This window comes from Peromyscus leucopus, chromosome 2, assembly GCF_004664715.2.
Source record: "Peromyscus leucopus breed LL Stock chromosome 2, UCI_PerLeu_2.1, whole genome shotgun sequence".
NCBI classification, from domain to species: Eukaryota; Metazoa; Chordata; class Mammalia; order Rodentia; family Cricetidae; genus Peromyscus; species Peromyscus leucopus.
The window spans coordinates 80,204,062-80,228,163 of NC_051064.1; the positions used below are offsets into that span (position 1 = coordinate 80,204,062).

General features: G+C 39.3%; 1 protein-coding gene across 1 annotated transcript in view; it reads left to right on the plus strand.

Annotated features, from left to right (window-relative positions):
• The first annotated feature begins 2,054 nt into the window (after positions 1–2,054).
• LOC114696289 (heterogeneous nuclear ribonucleoproteins A2/B1-like) overlaps positions 2,055–24,102 on the plus strand; it is a 43,978-nt gene continuing 21,930 nt past the window's right edge. Inside the window, exon 1 of the mRNA XM_037203329.1 lies at positions 2,055–2,108. Within this exon, the coding sequence (XP_037059224.1) occupies positions 2,055–2,108 (54 nt within the window). The remainder of the gene's footprint in view (positions 2,109–24,102) is intronic.

Genomic DNA, 24,102 nt, shown 5'->3' on the forward strand with positions numbered 1-24,102 from the left:
TATTTGTGATCAGGTTGGGGAGGACCCTGAGATTACCTATGGTGCCCAAGCATTTGGCAAGAATGTCCACATAAAACCTGAGAAAGCTTAAAAAAAGGATTCTAAACACACAGAAGAACAGGTTAAGCATGGCTTCTTGGTAGTAGCATTTTCTTGTGTGGGCTCCATTTGCTGGAGGTAAGCAGAGGTGCAGCTCCTTTAAAATGTGGCTTCCTGGTTCATGCTGGCAACATGGACAGCTCTTTTGGGAGGTCCTACTACTGAACACTTAATGGGGTTTGTGAGCAGCAAGTGGTGCTCTACTTGGTGACAGCATGGATCCAAAAACTTCCCAGATTTGGGGTGGTAAATGTGGCTCTTGCCAGTACCTCTTCCATGAAGCTAAGCTCTCACAGACCAAGGAGCTGGGCAGAGCCAGCTGCCAAAGCTGCCATTTTAGTCCTAGCCACATCCACTTAGTAGTTTAAATGCTCATGTGGTCAGAAAAAGATAGAGATATGCAGTAAAGACAGATTAAGAGAAAAAAAACAATAACAAAAACATCTAAATGGGTTACAGTGTGTTTAAAAATATATATTGCTGTGGGAGCTCATTATGTACGCTGTGAATATGTGTTACTATGATTGGTTAATAAAGAAGCTGCTCTGGCCTATGGTGAATCAGGTTATAGCCAGGAAATCTTCAGGTCCAGCAACTTCACATGATCCAGCAGTTCATAGATGAAATGGATATTGGGGTGGGCTTACCTCGTAGTCCTGGTTCTGAGCTTGGATGGTAGCTGGCTTGGTCAGCCCACCAGCTTTCTTTCATCATAACCACCTGGGTGAGCTCTCCAGCACTTCCATGCCTAGCTCACCCCACATAGCAGAGAGCAAGGAGCAAGGAGCAAGGGCAAGTCTCCTGCTCTCATATCCTTGTGTCCGGCTCACCTGCACTCACATTACCAGGGCCAGTTCTGTTTTGCCCAGGTAAGATGCAGGACCCATTCTCCCAATTGCTCCAGTTAGTGAAGGGCATGACAGCTCTTCCATTCTCATGCCCCTGAGGCTGGCTCTCCTGCATATTTCCCTTACCTTTGCCATCCCATGGCATACTGGGGGTGTGTGTGATATCTCTTCTGCTCTCATGCCCACAGGCCTGGATCACCTGCACCCTGCCAACAGAGTCAGCTCTAGTGTGCTCCCCAGGTGAGGTACCATGCCCACTCTCTCATTTGCTGTAGCTGGTAAGGGGCAGAGCCAGCTCTGCCACTTTTGTGGCCCCAGGGCCAGCTCTCTCACTTGCTGCTGATGGCGAGGGGCAAGAGGAGGGAGGGCCACTGACCGAGACATGGCCCCTGGCAGCATCCCAGGCCTGGATAACAACATGGCCCCGATGGCAGCATAGACTATTCAGATCTGCATTGCCCCAGCAGTACACTAATCTGGCCCTAGCAATCCAGGCCCCTGATGTCCATGTGGTCCTTAGTTGTATGACAGGCCTTGGACATCATTACAGACCGCAGCTGTGTTTGGGCTATGATATAAAACTTTAGACTCATAAATATAGGATAGAATATTTTCTTTAAATTTGTAAAATATAAATAGACTAAATATTGTAACTATAATTCTTGCTTGTTATATGTAATTTTACTAGGTTAAAGTTAAAACCTTCCTTTTTGATTAAATAGAAAAGGAGAAGTGCTGTAGAATGTCTTTCTGTTGCTGTGACTATGTGTTGCTCTGATTGGTTGATAAATAAAGCTGTTTGGCCAATGGTAAGGCAGAATACGGTTAGGCAGGCCATTCCAACTAGAGAGAGCAGGAGGAGAAAGGCAGAGAGGAGATGTTGCTGCTAGCTGCTGCCAGGAGAAGCAAGATGTAAAGTACTGGTAAGCCACAAGCCACGTGGCAAAGTATAGATTTATAGAAATGGGTTAATTTAAGATATAAGAGCTAGCTAGCAAAAAGCCTGCCATGGCCATAGTTTAAAAACAATATAAGCCTCTGTCTGTTTATTTGGGTCTGAATGGCTGCAGGACCAGGCAGGACACAGGAAAACTTTTAGCTACAGACATGGTCCTTGGCAGCATCCTGGACCTGAATGTCACCATGGCCCCTATTGGCAGTGTAGGTCACTTAGAACAGCATGGACACAATGGCAGCATGGTCCTAAAACCCCCACATGGCCCCAGGTGTGGTCTCAGGTACCAGGCAGCTGCATGACCTTTGATGGTGACAGGAGCCTCAGCATCAGTGCGGATCCTGTCTGTGGCACACTGAATCATGCCACCCCTAGGCAGGTAGTCCTGGTTGTTATAAGAAAGCAGGTTGAACAAGTCAGGGAGAGAACATCAGTAAGGAACATTCCTTCATGGCTTCTGTTTCAATTCCTGCCTCCAGATTCCCACCATGAGTTACTGTCCTGATTTCCCTCAGTGATGGACTGTGACTGAGCTGTGTAAGCCAAAAAAATTTTTCTTCCCAAGTTGCTTTTGGTCATGATGTCTTATTACAGAAGGAGAAAACAAATAAGGACAGAAATTATTCAGGATCATGGAGTATTACTGTGATAGACCTGACCATGTAATTTTGGGGGAAGAATATAGAAAGAATTTAGAATTTTTGGATAGAAAAATTATTAAATTTAGAGCTAAATGTTCCATTGTGGCACCTTAGAAAGTAATGCAAAGAACAATGCAGATATGTATAGATTTGTATAGAGTTGGAAAAAACCAACCATCCCACTAGGCTAGGATGCCTGGAAGAATCAGAACTTCACAACTCCAGGGGCTGGAATGGAAGAGGGGGCTACATGAGAATTTTTTTAAATCTCTCTTTGGTCTCTGCTTTATGATGGTTTTCAGGATAGATGGAGCATCAAAGAAAGTCACTGGACTCAAGAGGCTTAGGTCCCAAGGAGATGGGCAAGGCCGAAGCCTCATTGTTCCTGGGGTCCCTAGTCTTAGTATGTATACTGGCTATCATTTGCATTTCATCCTGTTCGTGGAATTTCATGAATTATGGAATTCACCCAGGTTCAAGGAGACCTTGTGTCTCTGTGAAAAGTGTTAAAATCACATTATAAGATCGTGTGGCTAGAATAGATATTAGGTAATCATATTTAGAAACTATAATTGCTCTTACTTATAAACAAAAGAACCTTAATCACCGTGTGATTAATTCCTAAAAATAGTAGCCATTTGAGTTCCCAGAAATTATTAACAATGTCATGCAAAATATGTTGATGGATATGAAGTTTATGTTGTGGGATAGCCACCAGAGAACACTTCTTAAACATGGGTTTAATAGAAAATCTTTACTAGCTGGCTGGCAATGACACCAACTGTTCAGGATCCCAGTGTAGCTCCTAACCTTTCTCAGGGTGAGCTATTAAACACACACACATACACACACACACACACACACACACACACACACACACACACACACAAAACCATGCTCTGGGTTGACATACTTAAGATAACAAGTACAGTTAGCCAGAAGCAGAACTACAGAAGTCCAAAAAGGAAAGTTAGTACATTTAGAGACTTTCCCACAACTATGGACTTTAATGGATTTGCTCTTTGTTTTCATTTTGGCAGGTGGTACTGTCTACATGCTGAATTTACTGCCTGAATGGTGCTTTCATCACAGAGTCAGTTATGCTAAGGTCTGGGAACCTACTAATGTCTGCGAACCTACTAAGCTCTGGGGCCCTGTTACTCTTTACTTTTTCTTCCTGTCTGAACAGAACAACAGAACATTGGACTTATTTGTAGATAATCTCTTTGGGTCCAAATCAACAAGCAGCCTATTTACTTATTTGTATCAGTGTTTTGCCTGCATGTATGTCTGTGTACTACATGCATACCTGCTGCCCTTTGAGGCCGGAAGAAAGCACTGGATCCTCTGGAAGTGGAGCTATGGACAGTCGTGAACAACCATGTGGGTTCTGGGGATTGAATCCTGGCCCTCTGGAAAAGCAGACAGTGATCTTAACTGCCAAGCTGTCTCTTCATCTCAGCAAGCAGGATTTTAATGATGACTGGTGTCTTACTTAGGATTTTATTGCTGTGAAGAGACACCATGACCATGGCAACTCTTTTTTTTTTTATTAAGAAAAATTTTCTATTCATTTTACACACCAAAGATCCCCCTCTTCCCTTCTCCCACTCCCCCAGCCTTTCCCTCCCAATTCACTCCCCCACTCCTCCCCCACAAGAAGGCAAGGCCTCCCATGGCAACTCTTATAAGGAAAACATGTCATTGATGGGGCTTGCTTGCCGTTTTAGAGGTTTAGTCCATTATCAACATGGTGGGGAGCATGACAGCATGCAGGCAGATGTGGTGCTGGAGCTGAGAGTGCTACATCTTGCAGGAAACAGGAAGTCACTGCAATAGTGACTGTCACACTGAGGGAAACTAGCAAAAGAGACCTCAAAGCCTGCCCCCACAGTGACACACTTCCTCCAACAAGGGCACACCTCCTAATAGTGCCATTCCATTTGTGGGACATTTTTTTAAACTGCCACTACTGGTCTCCTTAGCTGAGGCATAGCCCTGTGCTTTATTTTAACCAACAATTTGATGTGAACTAATTTCAACACCATACTGTTCTTAGTAAAGCCTTCTTGACACCTTATGTTCAAATGTCATGTGTAATCATGTTCTTTCTGCCTAGTGAATGAGGTCACTTACTAGGCCATTTTCATTCTCTTAATAAATAGTCTAAATTTTCAGGGCCTCAAATATTCCAAAGCTGTGAAGTAGGCATGGCCAAGAGATGGATTAACTCCTTCTATCCCCCAAAGTGCTATTCAAAATGCTATTGCTTCATGGTCAGTAATAGTTTAACCTCACTGATGGCTCTTCTCTTGGTTGCACACAAAGGGAAAAGCTAGGAGAGGGAGAGCTGGTGATCTTGGTCAAGGAGAAGCTGGAGTAACTGTTTCTGCAAGACTGAAAGAAATTTAGACAATTTTTTTCTTCAAATGGATGACAAATTCTCAACTCTTTACAACTAAATCTAGAAACTATTGAGGTGAATGCTGGAATATCAGATAAGCACAACCAGCCACAGCCACCTCACCTTGCCAATTCTTCAGATGATCCTGTTTCCTCAGACTAGAAGCCTCTGTGTCCTCATTGGAATGAATCTCAGCTGAACTGCTGCTAAAAGCCTAAAAGCTTAACCAGACCCTAGTTCCTGGTTTTCATGACTCATATACCTTTCTCCTTCTTGTTATCACTTCCTGGGATTAAAGGTGTGTCACCATGCCTGGCTGTTCCCAGTGTGGCTTTGAACTCACAGAGATCCAGATGGATCTCTGCCTTTGGAATGCTAGTTTTAAAGATGTGTATGTGCCACCATTTTCTGGCCTCTATGTCTGTCTAGTGCCTGTTCTGTTCTCTGGCTCCAGATAAGTTTATTATGGTGCACACTATATTGGGGCACACAATATCACCACAGCCTCAAAAATATAAAATATCATGGTGCAACTCTAGTGAAGTAAGTGAAAAACTTGTATGATAAAAACTTTAAGACTTTGAAGAAAATATCAGAAGACAGAAAGACATCCTATGCTCATGTAGGGATAGGATTAAAATTGCCACCTTACCAAAAGCAATCTACAGATTCCATGTATTCCCCATCAAAATTTCAACACAATTCTTCACTGATCTTGAAAGGGGCAATTTTCAGCTTCATATAGAAACACAAGAAACCAATAATATCTAAAACAATCCTGAATAATGAAAGAACTGCTGGAGGACTCACCATTCCCAATTTCAAGTTGTACTACAGAGCTATAGTATTAAAAATTGCATGGTATTGGCACAAAAACAGCCACAGTGATCATGGGAATCAAATAGAAAACCCTGACATAAATGCACATACCTGTGAACATCCGATTTTTGATGGGGAGACCAGAAACACACGTTGGAAAAAACACAGTGTCTTCAACAAATGGTGCTGCTCAAACTGAACTGCTGCATGTAGAAGATCAAGAATGTAAATAGATCCATCCTGATCACCCTGAACAAAACTCAACTCCAAATGGATCAAAGACCTCAGCATAAAATCAGATATTTGAACTAAATAGAAGAGAAATTGAAAAGATTCTCTATGGCAAAGGACACCGTCATTTGGACAAAACAGCACCCTACAGAATGGGAAAAGATTTTTCCAATGAACACATATGATGGAGGGCTAATATCCAAAATAAGCAAAGAACTAAAGAAACTAGATGTCAAGAAAACAAATCACCCAATTACAAAATGGTGTACAGAGCTAAACAGATAATTCTCAAAAGAGGAAACTCAAATGGCTCAGAAACACTTCAATTGTACCCAGCATCTTTTTTTTTTTTAATTAGGAAAATGCAAGGCAAAGCTACCCTTAACTGGGATGTCTCCATCAAATCTCTCCTCATGGGGCTCAGGGAACCGTGTGGAAGAAGTATTGGAAAGAGTGAAAGAGCCAGAGGGGATAGAGGACACCAAGGAAAAAAGGCCTTCTAAATGCAGCAGGACCAGCATACATAGGAACTCACAGATACCGAGGCAGCATGCACAAAGCCTGCAAGATTCATCATCAGACAGGATCTGTGCTGTCTAGTTTTATATCAACTTGACACAAACTAGAGTTATCTAAAAGGAGGGAACCTCAACTGAGAAAATGCTTCCATAAGATACTCCTATAAGGTATTTTTTTAAGTAGTGATAGATGGGGAGGGCCTACCCAATTGTGGATGGGGCCATCCCTAGGCTGATGGTCCTAGGTTCTGTAAGAAAGCAGACTGAGCTAGCCACGGGGAGGAAGCTAGCAAGCAGCACCTCTTCATGGCCTCTGCATCAGCTCCTGTCTCCAGGTTCCTGTCCTGTTTTAGTTTCTGTCCTGACTTGCCTCAATGATGAACAGTGATGTGAAAGTATAAGCCCAATAGACTTTTCCTCCCCAACTTGCTTTTGGCCATGGTGTTTCAACATTGAAATAGTAACCCTAACTAAGACAGGGCCCTAGAGCTTATAGGAGAATTGAATACATGCCTCATGCTTAACCCATAAGTTATCTCCAATTGGTAGCTAAATGCAAATGAAAAATTAGTTTTCTCCAAGGGAGTCTCACTGGGGAAACAAACTACTCAAGTGTAGGCTGCATACCCATCAGCAGATGGCCAACAGAAAATGAACTCAATGGAATCTTTAAAGCTTCCCTTGTCTCATAATGTCAGAACTCATCAGAATCTTTAAAGCTTCCTTGTCTCAATGGCATGGAATATCAGAGCCATTTATTTATTTATTTATTTGTTAATTTTTACCCTATGTGTTTTGCATAGATATTATTACTTTAGGATTTGTGTTTTTACAGGATTCCTGAGAGTGTGAACAAGTCTGTCTCTGTCTATATCTGTTTCTTGTGCCTTTTCTTGGGTTCTTTTCATTCTATTTTTGTCCTATTCCAGTTTGTTCTTTTTGTTTTATTTTATTATTGTCCCTTAGAAACCTGTTTGTTTTCTAATGAGAGACAGAAAGGGGGTGGATTTACATGCAAGGGGAAGTGGGGAGAAACTATTGGAATGCAGGGAACAGAAAGCATAATCAGAATACACTGTATGAAAAAACCCATGTTCAATACAAATTAAGAATTTTTTTTGATAATTTTAATTTTTAAAAATTTTGATATTATAATTACATCTTTTTTCCCTTCTCCCAAACTTTCTTACCTACTGCATCATGTACATTTTCAAATTTATGGCTTCATTCTTTATTTGTTGCTCTCTCTCTCTCTCTCTGTCTCGATTTATATTTCTAAATATGTAAATGCAACATGCTTGGTCTGTATAATGCTGCCTGTATGTATGTTTTACAAGGTGACCATTTGGTGTTGGATAACTAATTTACATGCTCATTTCAGGAGAAGATTATTTCTTCTGCTATCAGCAATCCTTAGTTCAGAGGTTCTCAACAGGTGGGTTGCAATCTCCTTGGGGACGGGATCCCATATCAGATATACTGCATATAAGATATTTACATTACAAATTCATAACAGTAGCAAGATTACAGTTATGAAGTAGCAACAAAATAATTTTATTCTTGGGGGTCACCACAGCATGAAGAATTGTATTAAAGACTCACAGTATTAGGAAGGTTGAGACTACAGCCTCAGTTACTGTAGTTCTTGGTTTTGTTTTGAGACAGGGTTTCTGTTTGTGATGTTTTCTAATGGCTTGTTGTGGTAGATTGATAGGAATGGCCCACATAAACTCATGTGTTTTAATGCTTGGCCCATAGGGAGTGGCACTTTGTTGGAATAGATGTGGCTGTAGACAAATTGCTAAACAGTCTTATTAAATAAAAACCCAGAGCCAGATATAGGGATGAAAGCCTGAGAGATCAGAGGAATTGGAAAAGCCACAGGCTAACCTCACTTCACTGATACCTCAGTTTCCAAAGAGACCTACTTCCTGTATACCCATGCCTATATGCCTTTCTGTTCTGCTATCTCATTTGCTCTGTACAGACCTCCAGACCTCTGTGGTTAACGAGTGTTGGAATTTAAGACATGTGCCACCATGCCTGACTCTGTTACCAGTGTGGCCTTGAACTCACAGAGATCCAGACAGATCCCTGCCTCCTGAATGATAGAATTAAAGGTACGTGCTATCATTGCCTGACTTCTATGTTTAATATAGTAGCTGGCTTTTTCCTACGATCCTCAGATAAATTTTATTGGGGGACACAATATATTGGGTGACACAATACAACACCACATGTGACCTTCTGGAAAGAAATGTGTCATTATGTGTATGTGTAGGGGGGTGGACTTTGAGGTCTCATATGCTCAAGCTAAGTCCGGTGTGGCACACAGTCTCCTTCTGCTGCCTGTGGATCAAAATGTAGAACCTTCAGCTCCTTTTCCAGCACCATGTCTGCTTGTATGCTGCCATGTCCCACCATGATGATAAAGGACTGAACCTCTGAAACTGTAAGCCAGCCCCAATTAAACATTTTCCTTTGTAAGATTTGTCATGGTTCTGGTGTCTCTTCACAGCAATAAAACCCTAACTAAGACAGAGTTGTTACCAGAGACCCGGGTATTGTTGTAAAAGGTGTGACCATGCTTTTATTTGGTAGAATGTGGACTTTGGGACTATAGATTAGAAAAGAAGTTGAATGCTTTAAGTGGGGCTTAATGGGCCATACTAGGAGCATGAAAGACAGTGGTGTTGGGGGTGATTTGAACTGTGGGGGCCTGGCTTAATAGGTTTCAAAGAAGAACATTAGTATGTGGCCTGGAAAATGGTCTTGTGATATTTTGGTGAGGAATATGACTGCTTTTTACCCTTGTCTGAAAAGTCTTAGTGCACACTTTTAATTCCAGTACTCAGAAGGCAGGGGAAGGTGGATCTCGGAGTTTGAGGCCAGCCTCATCTACAGATTGGCTTTCAGGACAAACAGTCTTAGGCAGTGAAGAAAACTATTGAAAACAGAAAGTTGGTGAAGATGTAACTGAACTGGGGAGCCTTGTTATAACCCCAGCAAGCAGCAGAACTTGGCAGCTTCAGCCATATGGTTGTGACTTTAGAGTCAAGGATAGAAGAAAGGGATAATGGAATCTCCCTCAGCAATTAAGAAAAGAGAGAGAGGCCAGGTATTTCACAAGGGTGTCTGTGGTGGTTTGAATGTAATTGGCCCCTGTAAGCTCATAGTGTTGTGCCCAGATCATGACCCCCAGAGAGACCACCAAAGACGAACATGCCGGAATGCAAAAGCAAGGTTTAATTCTGGATATCCAAAAGCAATACAAGCCTAGGCAGGGACTTCGTCCAATACATCCAACACAGTGGAGGCTGGAGGAAGTGCCCACCTGTCTGCAAGCTCAGTTTTTAAAGGGAAAAGTCACAAGGTTACATTATTTAGGGGTGCTAGTATAGATACAATTCTGATTGGCTCGCTTCTAGGGACTTCTAGAAATTACTTCTAAGGGAGTGGTTGCCCGCCACCATTTCTCATTGGCTGCCCTCAGGTGGGGGCATTTCTGTGGTCAGTTACCCTGGAAACCAGGGAGAGGACATTCCATAGTCTGGCAGGCATTACCTTGTGACTATCTTGTGACTCTGTACTTTTACACTTCCTGGTTTCTGGAATCTGAACTGACTGGTTTCAGTAACTAATGGCCTATTCCCAAAAGGAGAAATCTTAGGCCTTAATTTTAGGGTGAAAGCATTTTGGTCTTATTTCTAAGATGGCTCATTTTGGTCTCACAATAGGAAATGGCACTGTTGGAGGTTTAGCCTTGTTGAAGGAAGTGTGTCACTTGGGGGCAGGCTTTGAGGTCTCTTTTGCTCAAGTTTCACTCAGTGTTGTAGTCCATTTCCTGTCGGCTTTTGATCAAAATGTAGTCAGCACCATTTCTACCTGCATACTGCCATGCTCTCCACTATGATGATAATACACTGAACCTCTGAAACTGTAAGTGAGCCACCTCAATTAAATGTTTTCTTTCTAAGAGTTGCTGTGGTCATGGTGTCTCTTCACAGCAATAAAACCCAACTAAGACATTTGGGTTTTTCCCTCAATTTTAAATGTGTGTGTGTGTGTGTGTGTGTGTGTGTGTGTGTGTGTGTGTGTTTATGAAAGAGAGAGAGAGAGAGAGAGAGAGAGAGAGAGAGAGAGAGAGAGAGAGAAGAGGCGGGGAGGGAGGGAGGGAGGGAGGGAGGAAGGGAGGGAGGGAGGGAGGGAGAGAGAAAGATGCATTTTTATATATGCAGAGGCCAGCATTCCATGTCAGGTTTCTTTTTCTATTAATATCCATCCACATTACTTTCTTGAGACAGGATATCTCAGTGAACCTGGGGCTTGACATTTTGGCTCAAGTAGCAGGCCAGTCATCCCCTGAGAGATGTTATCTCAATGACCTATCCTTAGTACTAGAGTTACAAGCATTATCTGTATTTTTTTTTCCGGAGACAGGGTTTCTCTGTGTTGTTTTGGTGCCTGTCCTGGATCTCACTCTGTATACCAGGGTGGCCTTAAACTCACAGAGATCCACCTGGCTCTGCCTCCTGAATGCTGGGATTAAAGGCGTGCACCACCATCACCCGGCAGTGTTATCTTGTCTTTTTAAATGTTGGTACTGGAGATTTGAATGTGAGCTACTTCTCTGTCTTTTGTCTATGTTAAAAAATCTTCCTCTGACAATCTCTCTGTCTTGACACAGCCCTTTCTACGCACTCTCTCACACAGCTATCTCATACAGACCTTTCTTCTACCCTTCTTTCCCTCTACACATCTCTCTTCATCTTTCTTCTACCTACCTTCTCTCCACCTACTATATTTCTTCCCTCATATCTTTCATTTCTCTTCTACATCACTCACTTACTCTTCACTAACTCACTCACTCACTCACTCACTTACTCACTCACTTACTCACTCTTCACTCACTCTTTTTTCCCAGAACAAACTCTGGACAATAAATGAGTTACATATTCAGGACCACATAGCATTGCTTGAGTAAACAATAAGAGACAGAGCCATTCTGATGTAAGGAATCACATGATTTCTCTCAGGCTTAGAATGTCACACTGACCAGCCAGTGAGTAAGCAAGCACATAGCTCTAAGTGGTCAATGTTCCCAGACAGGGAGTGACATTGAAATTCAGGACTTAAACAATAAATAGTTAGTTGGCTGAACCTTGAATCTTGTATCTTAACCTGAGTACATGTAGAAAGTCAGTTGCTGCAGGGAGTTATATCTGTCTGAATGTTACCAGCCTGACTTTGGTTCAACAAACAGACATCTGGGAACTTGCCATTGTGTAATTTGTTTCCAGGGGCAACTAGTCTATTTTGCATTTCCTTTAAATTCTAAAATCAGCTAAATGTGTAAAAACTGTCATTGTAGCTGAGAATACTGTTATTTTCCTATGTCAGTCTGAGTTATAAAAAAATATCCTAGTATTATTTTATTCATCAAAATTATACAATTTAAGCAGAAATCCTCTTTCTGACCATTCACAACTATATGTATGCCCAGTTGATGAAATATATTTATGAGATAAACACACAGACAGTGGGAAAAATACCCATAGCTTTTTTTTTTAGGGAAGAAATGTAGCGGCACATGATAAAAATTACAGACATAAGCAACCATTTTTCAGAGTCTGTGATCACATAAGCCTTGCTTAACAAGATTTCTCCATCAGAGAGTTATTCATCTGGTGAGTCAAATTATTGACTGCCATCTGTTGTATTTATGTCATGGCCCATGACATCCTCCTCTATCACTTACTTGAAAGCAGGTTCTCTCTCAGAACCTGCAGCTCATGTTTTTCTGGCTACGTTGACAACCAGAATGCTTGAGTTATCTTCCTTTTTTTGCCCCTTACAGAGCTGGCATTAATGATGGTGCATGGGAGACCACATCTGGTTTGTGCTAGGTAATTGGATGTTTCCTATCCCAATCGCCCCATCCTACATAACTGACTCAGAGGCTGAATATCAATTATAAATGCTTGGCTATTAGCTCAGGCTTGTTACTAGCTAACTCTTACACTTAAATTAATCAAAATTTCTATTTATACTTTATCATGTGGCTAATGGCTTGTTACCTCATTTTCTACACATCCTGCTTCCTAAGTGGCTGGCTAGAATCTCTCATGACTCCACCCTCCTTCTTTCCATTATTCCCAGTGTGGCTTTCCCACCTAACTTCCTGCCTAGGTACTGACCTGTCAGCTTTTTATTAACCAATGGAAGTAATACATATTCACAGTGTAGAAATGGAGTGTTCTACAGCAGTGCTACGACTGAAATTTATGTCTTCATGATGCATAGCAAGGCTTTTAACCAGGGAGCCATTTTTCTAGCCTGGCTTTGTTCCTTAGTCAACATGCTTCATATTAAATCTCTAGAACTAGTCATCTGCAACTGAAAGTTTCTTTAATTAGCATCTCTTCAGCCAACCTAAGCATAAAAGGGGGTTTCCTCATTAGATTTTTGTCAACTTGATATAAGCTAAAGTCATCTGGGAAAAGGTACCTCAGTTGAAAAATGCTTACATCAGATTGCTTATAGGTAAGTCTGTGTGGCATTCTTTGACTAATGACTGATGCAGGAGGGCCAACCCACTGGTAGATGGTTCTATTTTTTGGCTGGTGGTCCTTGGAGGTATAAGAAAGATAGTGGAACATAAGCCTGGATAGCAAGCCAGTAAGCAACATTCCTTCATGGCTTCGGCTTTAATTCCTGCCTCCAGGTTCCTGACTGAGTTTTTGCCTTGACTTTCCTTCATGATGAATTACAAGCTTTAATCTGATATAAACTAATTCCTCAAAAAGTTCCTTTTGGTCATGGTACTTATCAAAACAACTAAGAGAAGGTGTATTCTTATGAAAGAGTGTACACTGATCTTCAGAATATAAAAGTATAGTTGAATGAAGCAAAAAGTAAAATTTAAAAAAATAATAGAGATGTATCTATTCACTTATTTCTGCAACTAAGATATTGACCCACCTTTGAATGAGAAATTGAGATGTGACTTACTATAAATGTTACAGGGGTACTCACTACAGAAGATAATGATGTAGGTACCCAACACAGAGAGGAAGGAAGAGGGAAGAGAAGATACCTTAAATGAGCCAAGTTCTTTCTTTGCATGCCTAAAGGGCATCACATAATCAAGGAATTAGAAAGAGCAATGTTTTTTCCAAACAGCTCATATATTCAAAGCATGTATAATTCATAGCTGTTCAGCTGTGTGGCATAACCTCTGAACATAGGTGTGAACAATATTTGAAGCTTAGACACACATTGTGGGACTGATAATCTTGCAGCCAGTGACATTTTCCACTCTGTTTTCCTTGCTCACTTATAGGGACATGAAGCTGCATTACCTTTAATACACTTTTAAATTTTCTGAGTTATGTATAACATCTCAGAATGTAATATTTACAATTAATACCAGGAAGCATAGCTATGGGGTATTTCATAGTGTTTTATGTCTCTAATATCTTTTGCAAAATATTCTCAGGGTTACTTTAGCTCCTATTGAATAGCAACTTAGATGAACTTTTCATAAAGTCATCTATTAAGTGAAATAGGATTTATAATAAAGTTGAGACATAGGATTTATGATAAAATAAACAATACTATGGAATTTTATTAATAAATATAAAAATTAAATGGCACAGAGAAGATTGTTTTTCCACTACTCTAGTCCCATTTTTCTTCAAGACAAGGTTTCTCTGAGTAGTGCAGGTTGTCCTAGAACTTGTTCTGTAGACTAGGCAGGCTTTGAACTCAGAGATCAGCCTGCCCCTGTCTTCTGAGACGTGGGAATAAAGATGAGAGCTACCAGCACCTAGCTGTAGTCCCATGTTTAATGAAAAATTAAGAATTTCTAGTTAGTTTTAACTATAAACAAGGTTGCCATCTTTCAGAACTTATAAATGGTTTTACCACATTCAATAATTATGTAATTTCAGCTGAGCCTGACAGCATAGGACTGTAATCACATTTATTCAGTATGCTTATTCACTTAATAACAATAATTTTAAAACTCATTTTAAAATTATAATTCTAAAAATTAAAATCACAACATAAATTTCATTTGATTCCCTGTGAGGTTTAAATTGAAGTAATATTTAAATAACCTCATGATTCACAAGCCACTATTAATGATGGCAGATGTGAGTAAAACCCTGCTATAACTCCCAAAGTAATTCCTCAAACTCAAATCCATAAAATGTGGAGCTGACAGCACAAAGTTTATTAAATTACCAAGGTGATCCTGCTGTCAGAAGACAGGAGGGAACTGATTACCAAATTTTTAAGTCCAAGGCAGACTTATGTGCTTGTGATAACCACCAAAGTAACATGTTCTGTAGCAGCACCAACTGAACCAAGGGTCTTGATTATATGGCACAAGTGTTCTACCACTGAAACAATATCCCCAGCATCTTTTGGAGTTTACTTTGAGACAAATGCTCATTAAGTTTTCCAGATTGGCCTTAAACTTACTATGTAGTTCAGGCAAGCCTGAACTTGTAAACCTCCTGCCTCACCATCCTGAGTACAAAATACTAAGAATAGCTAAAACAATCCTGAATAAAAATGACCTGATGAAGGTATCACCATCCTAGATTTCAAGTTTTAAACATAACTATAGTAATAAAATCATCAGGGTATTGGCATGAAAACAGACAATTTGATCAATGGAATTGAATGGAAGGTCTAGTTATAAGTATTATGGACACTTGATCTCCGACAAGAAGTCAAAAATACACACTGGAGAAAAGACAGTGGCCACAACAAATGGTGCTATTTAAGATGAATGGTTGCATTGAGAAGAATTCAAATGGATTCATGTGTTTCACTCTGCCTGAAATTCAGCTCACAATGGATCACAGACCTCAATATAAGAGCAGATACTCTGAATCTGATAGAAGAGAAAGAAGGGAATAGGCTTGGAGTTATGGACACAAGAAAAGACTTTCTGAATAAGACACCAAAAATATAGACCCTAAGGCCAACAATTAGTAAGTGAGACCCCACGAGTCTGAAAAGCTTCTATAGGGCAAAGAACACCACCATTCTGGCAAAGTCACAGGCTACAGAATGGGAAAAATGTTTACTACTTATATATCTGTTAAAGGTTTAGCATCTAAAACAATATGAACATCAAAAAAATAAATAAATAAAAACAAGGACCAGAAACAAAAAAATACCAAAGTTCTGCAAGGTACTCTACACTCTACACTGTACCAGAGGCGAAAATCATCAACCCAATTCCTGACTGCAAGTTTTGTTGGTGAAATAGTGGCACAAACCCTGTGGAAGTAACCAACCACTCTGACTATAGATCCATTTCAATGAAATAAAATCCATAACTGACACTGCTTCATTGGCTAAGGTCCTAAGACTAGAAAGACCATGGTTCTAGGGGAAACCAAATACTATCCTGCTAAAGGACGTGTAGCAATAAAATGACTACTAGAGACATTCTATAACACCCATGGATCAATATGTCACTTAGCCATCTTCAGAGAAGCTTCCTCTTATAACTAACACAGAAACCCATAACTGGGTTGTGAGAGACCTTGGAAAACTCGGTCCTAAATGAGATGTCTTCATCAAACCTCTCCCCTCAGGAATCAGGGATCTATCTATGTGCAAGGGGAGGCAGAAAGATTGTAAGAGCTAGAGGGGATGGACAACTCCATGGACACAGTAACTTGCAGATACAATAGGACTGATACATACACATGGCCTGCACAGGTTCAAGTCAGATGGGGTCCCAGCATGGAGAGGGTGAAATAGACATATGCTCCCATTCCTCACCAAGAAACTATCTGCAACTGACACCTTGCTGGCAAAGGAAAAATTAGGTCTTTCTTTCTTTCTTTCTTTCTTTCTTTCTTTCTTTCTTTCTTTTTCTTTCTTTCTTTCTTTCTTTCTTTCTTTCTTTCTTTCTTTCTTTCTTTCTTTCTATTTTAGTTTTTCGAAACAGGGTTTCTCTGTGTAGCTTTGCACCTTTCCTGGAACTCACTCTGTAGACCAGGCTGGTCTCGAACTCACAAAGATTCACCTGCCTCTGCCTCCCGAGTGCTGGGATTAAAGGTGTGTGCCACCACCGCCCGGCTAAATTAGGTTTTTCTAATGGAATGTCACTGAGTATATTAACCATATTTCAGGGCAGGCCTCATACTCAAGAGTACTTAGCCATCAACAAACAAACTCAGAGGTAATTTTTTTTCTTGAACTACTCAAAAGATAACAAGATAAGCATATGTCCCATTTCTGTCTTTCTTTTATATGAAAGAGAGAAAAAAATTCTTTTCAAAACCACTTAAACTTTTTCACATCTTCAATGTTTAATAGCAAGGAAACCTTAGGTTTTAAAATTCATGACAGTGGCTGGCATCTTTACTATATTGGAGAAACATTTTTCAGAATGTCTTTGTATCATAGTTTGCCTGGTGATTCATTTTCTCATTCCTGTGACTATAGGAATATTGACATCAGCATTATTCTGACCATTAATGAAATATTATAGCAATAACAAAGACACACAGGTCTAGCCTCATGGGAGCTTTATCTTCTGCTCCAATGTTTGCATTTGTAAGTCAGCACCTGTGTGAACTATATCATAAATATGTTTTAGTCTCCTGCAATCACAAGGGGTAGTGGTTCATGTTTGAACTGAAAAGCAGCCATTTCAAGAGACTGACTTGATTCAAAGACTTAAAGGAAGCAGCACTGTGTTCTCAGCAGTCCAATATAGCGCTTCAAGAGCAAGTGTTCCCTTCCATGCCAAAAAATTGCACAATTACTTCTGAATGAACTTTTTACATTCTTTCATTATTTATATTTCATGGTCTTGTATCTTTCCTTCTATGCATTGATTTATATAATCCATAGTCAAAAGTGATATCAGCTCTGATCATTTCGATTTCTCTAGTGCTAAACTAGAGCCTTTATTCTACTAATTGTATGTCATTTGTTTTTTGAGGCAAACTCTTCATGTATACATAGGCTAGCCTTAAATCCAGGATCTTCTGGCCTCAGCCTCAACATCCTGTCTGCTGGAATTATAGATGTGCAGCAGCATGCTAGGTTGTGGGCATGTTTTGAGAAACTATCCTTTTTTTTTTTAGTATCCACTAAACATACACTCATTTCATCATTCTTTATAACTTTATTAGTTGACAAAATTTTACTTGTTTATTTATTGTGTGTGCATATTGGGGTATTTTGGCTTTACCTACATGCATCTGTGCATCATGTCTGTGCATCATGTACATGCCTGCTGTCCAGTGAGGCCAGAAAGGTGCCAGATCTACTGGAACCGCTATTACTGTTGGTTGTGAGCCAACACATGTGGATGCTGGAAATCAAACCCAGGTTCTTTGGAAGATTAGGTAGTTCTTGTAACTGCTGAACCATCTTTGGAACTACTATTAGTTGTCATTTTACTGTAAGAAGAGCTTTCTATTCCCTATGCATATTATTAGCTAAGCATGAACAGTATTTAAGTACTCATAGATTCTTAGATTATTCAATAAGTTATATTACTGTCAATTTTGATCCCCAGACTTTCTCAGATTTGGCACTGGATAACCCTTTCACCCTGGCTTTCTCTTTGGTGTGTCTCCATATTGCTTTGGGCACTACCTTTCTGTAGCTGCTGCTCATCTTTTCTGGAGTAAGCTCTGTCTCCAGTGAGCACCAAGGCAGTGTTTTAAAATTATTATTATTTTTTTTTACCAGCTCCTTCCTTTATCTTCACTGTTTAATAATTTGACTTTTGAGTCCTTAGTGGCAGTTGTTCATATCTCAAGTTAGAGAGGATACTCTAACACAAGTTGAGAATTTCTTATCCAAAATACTTGGGATTGGAAATGTTTCACAAAATTCTTTTTTTTTTTTCAACAAATTATAGGGTGATTATTCTGTCAAATATTTGTTATCTAAGGTTTTTTTAGGTGCATATATGTCTGTGTACTGTGCATGTACATGGTATTCATTAAGGCTAGAAGAATGTATCAGATCTTCTGGAACTGGAGTTATGGATAGTTGTTAGTTACCATGTTGGTGCTTGGAATTGAACCTTAGCCCTCCAGAAGACTAGCTAGTGTTCTTAACCACCGAACCATCTCTACAGTCCCTAAAATTAAATATTCAAAAGGGTATGATGTACTATATTTCATTATATAACTTAAGTTATTTTAGTTACAATTGTTTTAGTAAGTGTGTTTTAACTAAACCTCATTTTATTACAGTGTAACAATTAATAGTTTGAACTATCTTGTTTAAGTAATTCAGTTTTAAATACATAGTGTTTTCACAAAACTTAAAACTAATTGTCAGAAAGCTCTTACAGTCAGTCAATATTCCTGAATTTTTTTCTTAAAATTTTTACTGCCCTAATATTTTAATTTAGTTATATATATATATGTATATGTATATATAACTAGATTTATATATATGTATATGTATATATAACTATATATATATATACACACACATACATACATACATACATACAATGGCATGTTCCATGTTCATGTAGAGTTCAAAGGACAACTTTGTGTAGTTGATTTTCTCTTTCCTTCTTTACACCAATGCAGAGATCAAACCTAGGTGGCCAGGTTTGTGTGACAGACCCTTTACCCAGAGAACCACTCAACTAGCTCCATAATTTCTTAATGGGTTATGACAGTATTCTGCTTTGTAGCACTGACTAATCTTAAACTCAAAAGACTCCTGCTCTAGTGTCCCAGTGAGGGGAATACCCAACTAGGCAAATGAAAAATTTTCAGGAAAACCTTTTCTGTTTATTTAACTATTTGTGAGACAGGGTCTTACTGTGTGACTCAAGCTGGCCTCCTAGGTGGTAGGATTACAGGCATGAGTCATCATGATTTGTTTAAAGTAAGAGCTATGCACTAGTGCTAACAAATTGTTTCAGTCAGTTCATGTTCAACTTTATGGAAATGAGGATTAGGGGATTCAGAAATCGTCTTGTCTCTGCTCCAGTTTCCACAACTCTAATTATTTTCTACTTGGCTTTACTAGTGCCTATATATAATCTTACTAAGGCCGCAGTTTAAAATGTAGAATCAAGAATAAAGTAGCTAATTCTCATGAGCCTCTACTTTTCTGTACTCTTCCCAACTCATTTCTGTTATTGGCCCCAAGTTTTAAAACCTATTTCCAGAACATATTTTTATAAGGCTTTTTATTTTTTACAAGTACAGAATTTTATGACTCCTCAAATTTATTTGGCCAAATTATTGTTGTTGGATGTACCAGTTGAAATGTTTTCAGTTTGTTGCTATTCCAAGTAATAATAGAAAGACTAAAGTGTAGCTCTGTCATTATGGTCTCTATTATAGGAACCATAATCCAACATAAGCTCTCCCATTTATAAATTGCTTTGGTCATAGTGTTTATCATGGCAACAATAAGTAACTAATGCAGAAGTTGGTATCAGATAGCCATTGTTGCTATGAAGAAGCTGCCTGCACTGTTTTTTTGAGAAACATGGAAGACATTGGAAATTCAGGGAGAAATGCTATAAGCAGAGATTAATGGGATGTTCTAATAGGAGCTTCTAAGAGAGTAGTGTTTAGACTAGTTTGAATGGTGGAGGCATCATTCATGAAGCTTCAGAGGTGGAAAAGTCCTCTATTAGAAACTGTGGTAGAAGCCATATGTATGATAGTTTGACAAAGAATCTGCTTGCCTTTTGTCCCTGTCCTAAGAACTTGCTTGTGGTAAAATGAGAAAGTACTGGATCCATAAGGGCATGTGAGGTCAGATGACAACCTGCAGTCTTCAGTTCTCTCCTTTCATCATGTGGATTGAACTTTGGCTATCAGGCTTGTTAAGACTTGCTTTGTGTAGTCAAATGATTCATTTAAAGAAAGTTCAGTGAGTTGTTAAGGAGAATGTGCATTTTGGAATATTTGGAATAAATCTTTTATAAATCCATTTGAGCCATTTCATTTAACTGCACTATTTATCGATTGATTTTTGTTGTTGTTGTTGTTGAGATGACCTATCTATTGATGAGTGTGATATTGATGTAATTCACTACTATTGTCCTGCATTTAATCTGTATCTTTACATCTATTGTCATTTGTTGTATGAACTTGGGTCACTTTTGTGGTTAGTGCATATATGTATAGAATTGTAATATCCTTTTGATGTGCTGTTCCTTTAGCCAGGACAAAGTAGCTTTAACACGTCTTAATAATTTTGGTCTGAAATTTATCTCATCAGATGTTACAATAGTAACACTGGTTTGATTTTAGTTAATTCCATTTCTTCGAGTTTCTTTTTCCATACTTTCTCCTAAGATTTCGTGTGTCTTTGATTGTGAAGACTGTTTCATGTCAACAATAAGTAGATGGATTTTATTTTTTAAATCTATCCCTTCATTCATGGTTTTTTGAATGGGTGGGTTAAGTCCACTGATATTAGAGGTCTTATTGGAAGTTTTTTTTTATTAATTCCTATCAATATTTAGTATTTTTCTGTTCTTGATTTGCTGAAACACTATTCTAGTATTTTTTTTTGTAGCCTCATGGATTTAATTTTCTTTTTCTTCAGTCTGAATAATTCCTCCAAGTAATTTTTGTAGCACTAACTAACTCTATTGTCATGAATTCATTTACCCAATTTTGATAGTGATAGGTTTTTCTTTTTCCTTCATTCATGGCAATGTTTTGATTTTGATCCCTTTTCCTCCTCCTCTTACTTTCCCAAATATAGTAGCCTGGATTTTCAGGTGTTGTTATTCTGAATTTTTAATATTGCATACCAAGTCCTCCTTACTTTCAAAGTTTCTATTGAGAAATCTGCTGCTATTCTAATAGGTTACCTTTACACAGAACTTCATATTTCTGTCTTGTAGGTTTCAGTATACTTTCTTTGTTCTGGTACATTTAGCGTTTGATTTAGTTACTTTTCTACTTGCTGTGAGACAATACCCAGCAAACAACTTAAGCTTGGGAGGATTTATTGCCTCCCATCCATTGTGGTAGAAAAATTCCTGACAGCAGGAATTTGAGGTATCTGCAGTTATGAAACAGTTATTAATGCTAGTGCTCAGCTCACTTTCTCCTTTATATTCAGCCTGAAATATGGAGGAACAAATGTGACTGGAGAGAGCTAAATAGGGAATAGAGTATCAACACAGTCTGGATTATTTGTTGGTTTCAGTTTCAAGCCTTGGAATTCCTTCCCAGGCTTCCAGACACAAGTCATACCCCTACGTTATACTTTACAAGGTTGGGTCACAAATGCTGATCACATTGTGAATGATACTTTCATCTTTGGGTTGTCCTTTGGGAGAGCAAGTCACAGATGCTGATCTCAGTTGTGGGGTTCTTCTCAGGTCAGGTGGAAGATGCTGGTCACAATTATAAATATTTTTTCATTTGTCAGGTTGTAAATGTAGTTCTTCCCTCTGGATGATACTTTGGGAAGTCAAGTCATAGATGGTGGCTCTGTCACTAGGCATTCCATCATAGACCAGCTTGCAGATGTTTATTTCACATCTGGAAAATACTTTAGAAGGCCAGTAGCAAATGCAAACCCTACTCTTGGGTGGTCCTTCCTGATGTTTGGTGAAACACTTGGAACTTCATGCCTCTGCAGACTCTGGCTCTGACCAGGTTTCCATCCTACTGAATCCTTGCAGTTCTAATTCAGTCCTTCTTCCTTACAAATGTAGACTGCTCTGCTAGCTAAGGTTCAGGATGTAGTCCTATGACACTTGCTCAGAGTTTTCCAAGAGTGTGGTTCACAGAGAGTCAGAGGATAGATACCAAGACACCAACTTAGCAAGGGTCCTTAAAATTATTTTTAATGTATTATTTATTTATTTAGCATATGTGTATGGCTGTGCATAAGGTGTATGTACACTGTATCTTTTCACTGTTTGACTTTGGCTTGTGATCCTAGATTCTACAAGAAAGCAGGCTTAGCAAGGCACAGGAAGTCAGTAACAGCACTCCTCTATGGCCTCTATATTATTTCCTGCCTCCAGATTCCCTCCCTGCTTGAGTTCTTTTACTGACTTCCTTCAGTGATGAACAGTGATAGGGAAGTGTGAGTCAAATAAACCCTTTCCTTCCCAAGTTGCTTCTGGTCATGGTGTTTCATCACAGTAGTGGTAACCCTAAACTAGGGCAGAAATTGGTAATGGGAGTACAGTATGCTGTGACAGACCTGACCATGCTGTTTTGGAATGGATTGTGGAAGGACTTTGGAATTTGGGGCTAGAAAAGATATTGAATGTTCAAAGACTGATGAGCTGCTTTGTGGGAGCTTGGAAGAAAGGAGTGTTGACAGAAATGCAGAAAATGAAAACCTGGCATATGAAGTTTCAGAGGGAACTTTAAATATTCTGTTGGGATCATTAGTTGCTTTGAATTAGGATTTTGTAGTTCTGGTCATAGGGCTGTAGAGTCAGCAGCCATGATTAACAAGAGATGAGTACTACTGAAGTGAAACTTTTCATTTATGAGGATAATTGATGCTGGTTAGTTGGAGCTGAGAAATTAGTCCTGGTTAAAAAGAGACCAGTATCATTGAAATGAAAATTTCTGGGAAGTATTTCCTAAGAGTCAGCCACAGAAATTTTGTTCCATAGATGGCCAAGCTTATACTGCACACTGGCAGCCAAACTTGATAGTGTAAGGGTCTTCCAGTTGGTACTGGTTTTGAAGGCATGAAGGGGTCATGGAGCAGCTGAAGCTTAGGACTGTGGGAGGCCAGGAGTGGCCATTTTTTGAAGGTATATTCTCACTAGCAGTTGAAGGCCTAAAATTAAAGGAGTCATGATGATAAGTTGAGGATGGCACCATGCAGAGAGCCCAGAAGAGGATATTGATGAATGTGTAGCTTAGTTGCTGCAGAAGACTCCCAAATTTTAGAGATGTCAGTACCATGGGAAGAGCACTAAGAATAGTAGCAGCCATGGAGTAGAGCCTGCCTGAGCTCATAACACAAGCTGTGTGTGCTGCAGAGGGCAGAACCAGAGAAGTAACTCAAGCCTCTTGGAAGAGCTCAGAAAATTGTGAGTGAATCACAGATAATGTACATTGAGTTATTTACACAGTTGGAGTTTGTTTTTACTTTATGACATTGTAACTGTGCCCTGTTTCTTCTCTCTTGAAGTAAGAACATATTTAACTTATTTTTAATTTTATAGGAGCTCACAGTTGAACGAGTGGATTTTTCAAAGGCTCTGAAACTTGAAAGAGACCAGATATTTTAAAGAGACTGAACTTTTAAAATATTTGAATTTTTATAGACTGTGGGATGTTTAAAGTTTGGAATATTTGTAATGTGATGTTGATATTAATGTGTAATCTTGGGCATGAGTAAGAAAAGAAATACTGGGGCTTAATAGTGATGTGTTTATGTGTCAAGTTGGCAAGGATTCAATTGTACTGGATACTTTAATGTTCAACTTGACACAAACTAGAGTCATCAAAAAGGATGAAAAACCTCAATTGAAAAAATGCCTCCATAAAATCTAGGAATAAAGCATTCTCTTAATTAGTGATTTATAGTATTGTGGGATAATCTTTTTGTACACTGTGAA